This window comes from Chaetura pelagica, unplaced genomic scaffold, assembly GCF_000747805.2.
Source record: "Chaetura pelagica isolate M959 unplaced genomic scaffold, ChaPel_1.0 scaffold2093, whole genome shotgun sequence".
Classification (NCBI taxonomy): Eukaryota; Metazoa; Chordata; class Aves; order Apodiformes; family Apodidae; genus Chaetura; species Chaetura pelagica.
This window is the reverse complement of record NW_009952863.1, coordinates 2,970-5,414: the sequence shown is the minus strand read 5'-3', so window position 1 is coordinate 5,414 and position 2,445 is coordinate 2,970. Positions and strand designations below refer to the sequence as shown.

Genomic DNA, 2,445 nt, shown 5'->3' with positions numbered 1-2,445 from the left:
GGGACAGGGGCTGGGGACCCTGCTGGCGATGGGACCCGAGCCTCGGCCGTTTCCACGAAGCCGATTCCACAACTCCTGCGTTTCCAGAACAAAAGCCGGGCCGGCGCCCTGGGCTCTTGCCGCCCTCTGCTGGTCTCTGCCCGGCCCGGGAAACCCTCCCCTGCTGCTCCCGCTCCCGGGTTTCATTCTCTTCTTTGTTTAATAATGTCGTTTTTCCCTGTTTTCCAACCCCCTCCCCAGCCTCATGGATCGGGAAGTGGCGTTGCTGGCTGAGATGGACAAAGTGAAGGCAGAAGCAAGTAAGACTCGGGGCTTTGGACCCACAGGTGGGAAGAGCTGTGGGTGTTGCTGCCAAACATCCCCCCCAGGAGCAGATTCCTGTCATTTTCCTCCTGTTCACGTTGTCCTGAAATCCCTGGCTTTGATTCCCAGATAAAACTCACCCTGTGGCTGGAGTCAATCCCTCACATCCCCACTGGAATGTGCTGGGGGTGACACATCCCCTGCCCTGGGTGGGGACATCAGCTGCCTCCTGCCATCGTGGGAAGCCATTCCTGGAACCCTCAGCATTCCCAGGGGCTGGAAAGGGCTCTCTCAGTTCTCCTGGCGTGGGTGGGAAGGGATCCCTGGGGACACCCATGGCAGCAGCACCCAGCCTGGGGGTGCAGCCTGGGGGGGGAGCAGCAGAGCCTGGTGCCCCTCATCCTGGGTCTGGGGGTGGCAGTGGCTGCAGGAGGAGTTGGGGGGACACAAGGGGTGGGGGGAGCTGTTCACCAGGCTGGGGGTGACTGGGGGGGTGGGTTTGGTGCCTGAGCTGCCTCCCTTTTCCCAGTGGAAATCCTGCTGGGCCGGCAGAGGAAGGCAGAGGCCCTGAAGAAGCTGACAGACGTGGCCGTGAGGATGTCGGAGGAGCAGCTGGTGGAGCTGAGAGCTGACATCAAGGTGAGCTGCTCCCTCTCCCCTCCCGCCTTCCAGCCTCTCCCAAACCTTCGGGCGTTGCAGGAATTTCAGGGCCACCACCTGGTCCAGGGTGGGAATTGCAGCTCAGCAGGCCCGGCCCTCGTTTCCTGCTCAAGGGAGACGAGTTGCTGAGCAAATAAGTGGTTTGTTGATCCAACAAAGCAGAGCAGGTGGAGCTCGGGGTGGGGGAGGGACCCCTCCCCTAGGTCACACACCCCAATGACACCCAACACCCCATCCCAGAGCTAATCCCTTAGTTCTGATCTGTGGTCTCTTGGTTTCTTACTGGTTTTCTTGGCTGGTCACTCTCTGGAGTGACTCCATTCTCCTGGAGTTGTTTCCATGATCCTTGTCTTCTTCATTCCCCTCGTCCCTGCTGGATTCAGCAAGTTCTGGGTTTTGCAGCTTTGGTGTGATCAGAAAATTCCCTCTTGCAGCCTCAGGTTGCAGCTCCTGGTGCTGAGCAAGGTTCTTAGTCCTGATAATTCCCAACCCTTCCAAGTTCCCTGCACATCCCAGGGCAGTGCTGTGCTGGCTGCAACTCTCTCCCTGTGTCCATAGCTCTGGAATTCACCACCAGCCTCGTGGGGGGACACAGCCCAGCCCCCCCTGCATCTTGATTTGGATTAATTTGCTTTGTAAAGTGGCAGCTGGAGCCACCAGCAGCTGCTGATCCCAGCACTGACCCCGTGAGGCCTCAGCTCGGGACTCTGAGCACTGGGAAAACCTCCCTGTGACCCCAGCAGAGCCAGAGGGACTTCAGCATTCCCTAAAACTGCTGCTCCCAGGGCTCCTGACATGGGAGGTCAGGGCCAAGTTGCATCCAGTGAAATCCTGGTGGGAAATGAAGGCTCCTCCTCCCAGCAGGGCAGGGACCCGGAGCCCCCTCAGCAGCCAGACCCCCCCCAACTGATTTAATGGAATCACAGGCTGGTTTGGAAGAGCATTAAAAATCATCCAGATCCAACCCCCCTGCATGGACAGGGACACCTCCCAGCAGCCCAGGCTGCTCCAAGCCCCATCCAACCTGCCCTTGGACACCCCCAGGGATGGGGCAGCCACAGCTCCCCTGTTCCAGGGTCTCCCCACCCTCTCAGGGAAGAATTTCACAAAAGGGGTTGTTGTTTTTCCCCAAGGAGTGCACAGCTCAGAGACCCCAAACCAGGGGCTTTCCCCCCTCCCCCTACACTCCATTTGCTGTCCCTGGGTGCAGCCTGAGTTACCAAACCTGCCCGTTTTTGCCCTTTCTGAGCAGCACTTTGTGAGCGAGCGCAAGTACGACGAGGAGCTGGGCCGGGTCGCCCGCTTCTCCTGCGACCTGGACGCCCTCAAGAGGAGCATCGCTGCCTTCGGCCAAGGTGGGAGCAGCCCCTCACCCCTTTCCCACCCCCTCCCTTGCACCCCAAAACTCGGCAGCGGGGTCTCAGCCCCATCTGCTGACCCCACTTTCTCTCCCAGTTTCCCACCCCAAGAACAGCTACTCCA

The 2,445-nt window shown here is 59.7% G+C and overlaps 1 protein-coding gene across 1 annotated transcript in view; it reads left to right on the top strand.

Moving 5' to 3' along the window:
• SPATS2 (spermatogenesis associated, serine-rich 2) overlaps window positions 1-2,445 on the top strand; it is a 29,388-nt gene that overhangs the window by 26,237 nt on the left and 706 nt on the right. Inside the window, exons 8-11 of the mRNA XM_009995180.1 lie at window positions 241-299; window positions 833-942; window positions 2,216-2,318; window positions 2,419-2,443. Coding sequence (XP_009993482.1) covers window positions 241-299; window positions 833-942; window positions 2,216-2,318; window positions 2,419-2,443 — 297 coding nt within the window. The remainder of the gene's footprint in view (window positions 1-240; window positions 300-832; window positions 943-2,215; window positions 2,319-2,418; window positions 2,444-2,445) is intronic.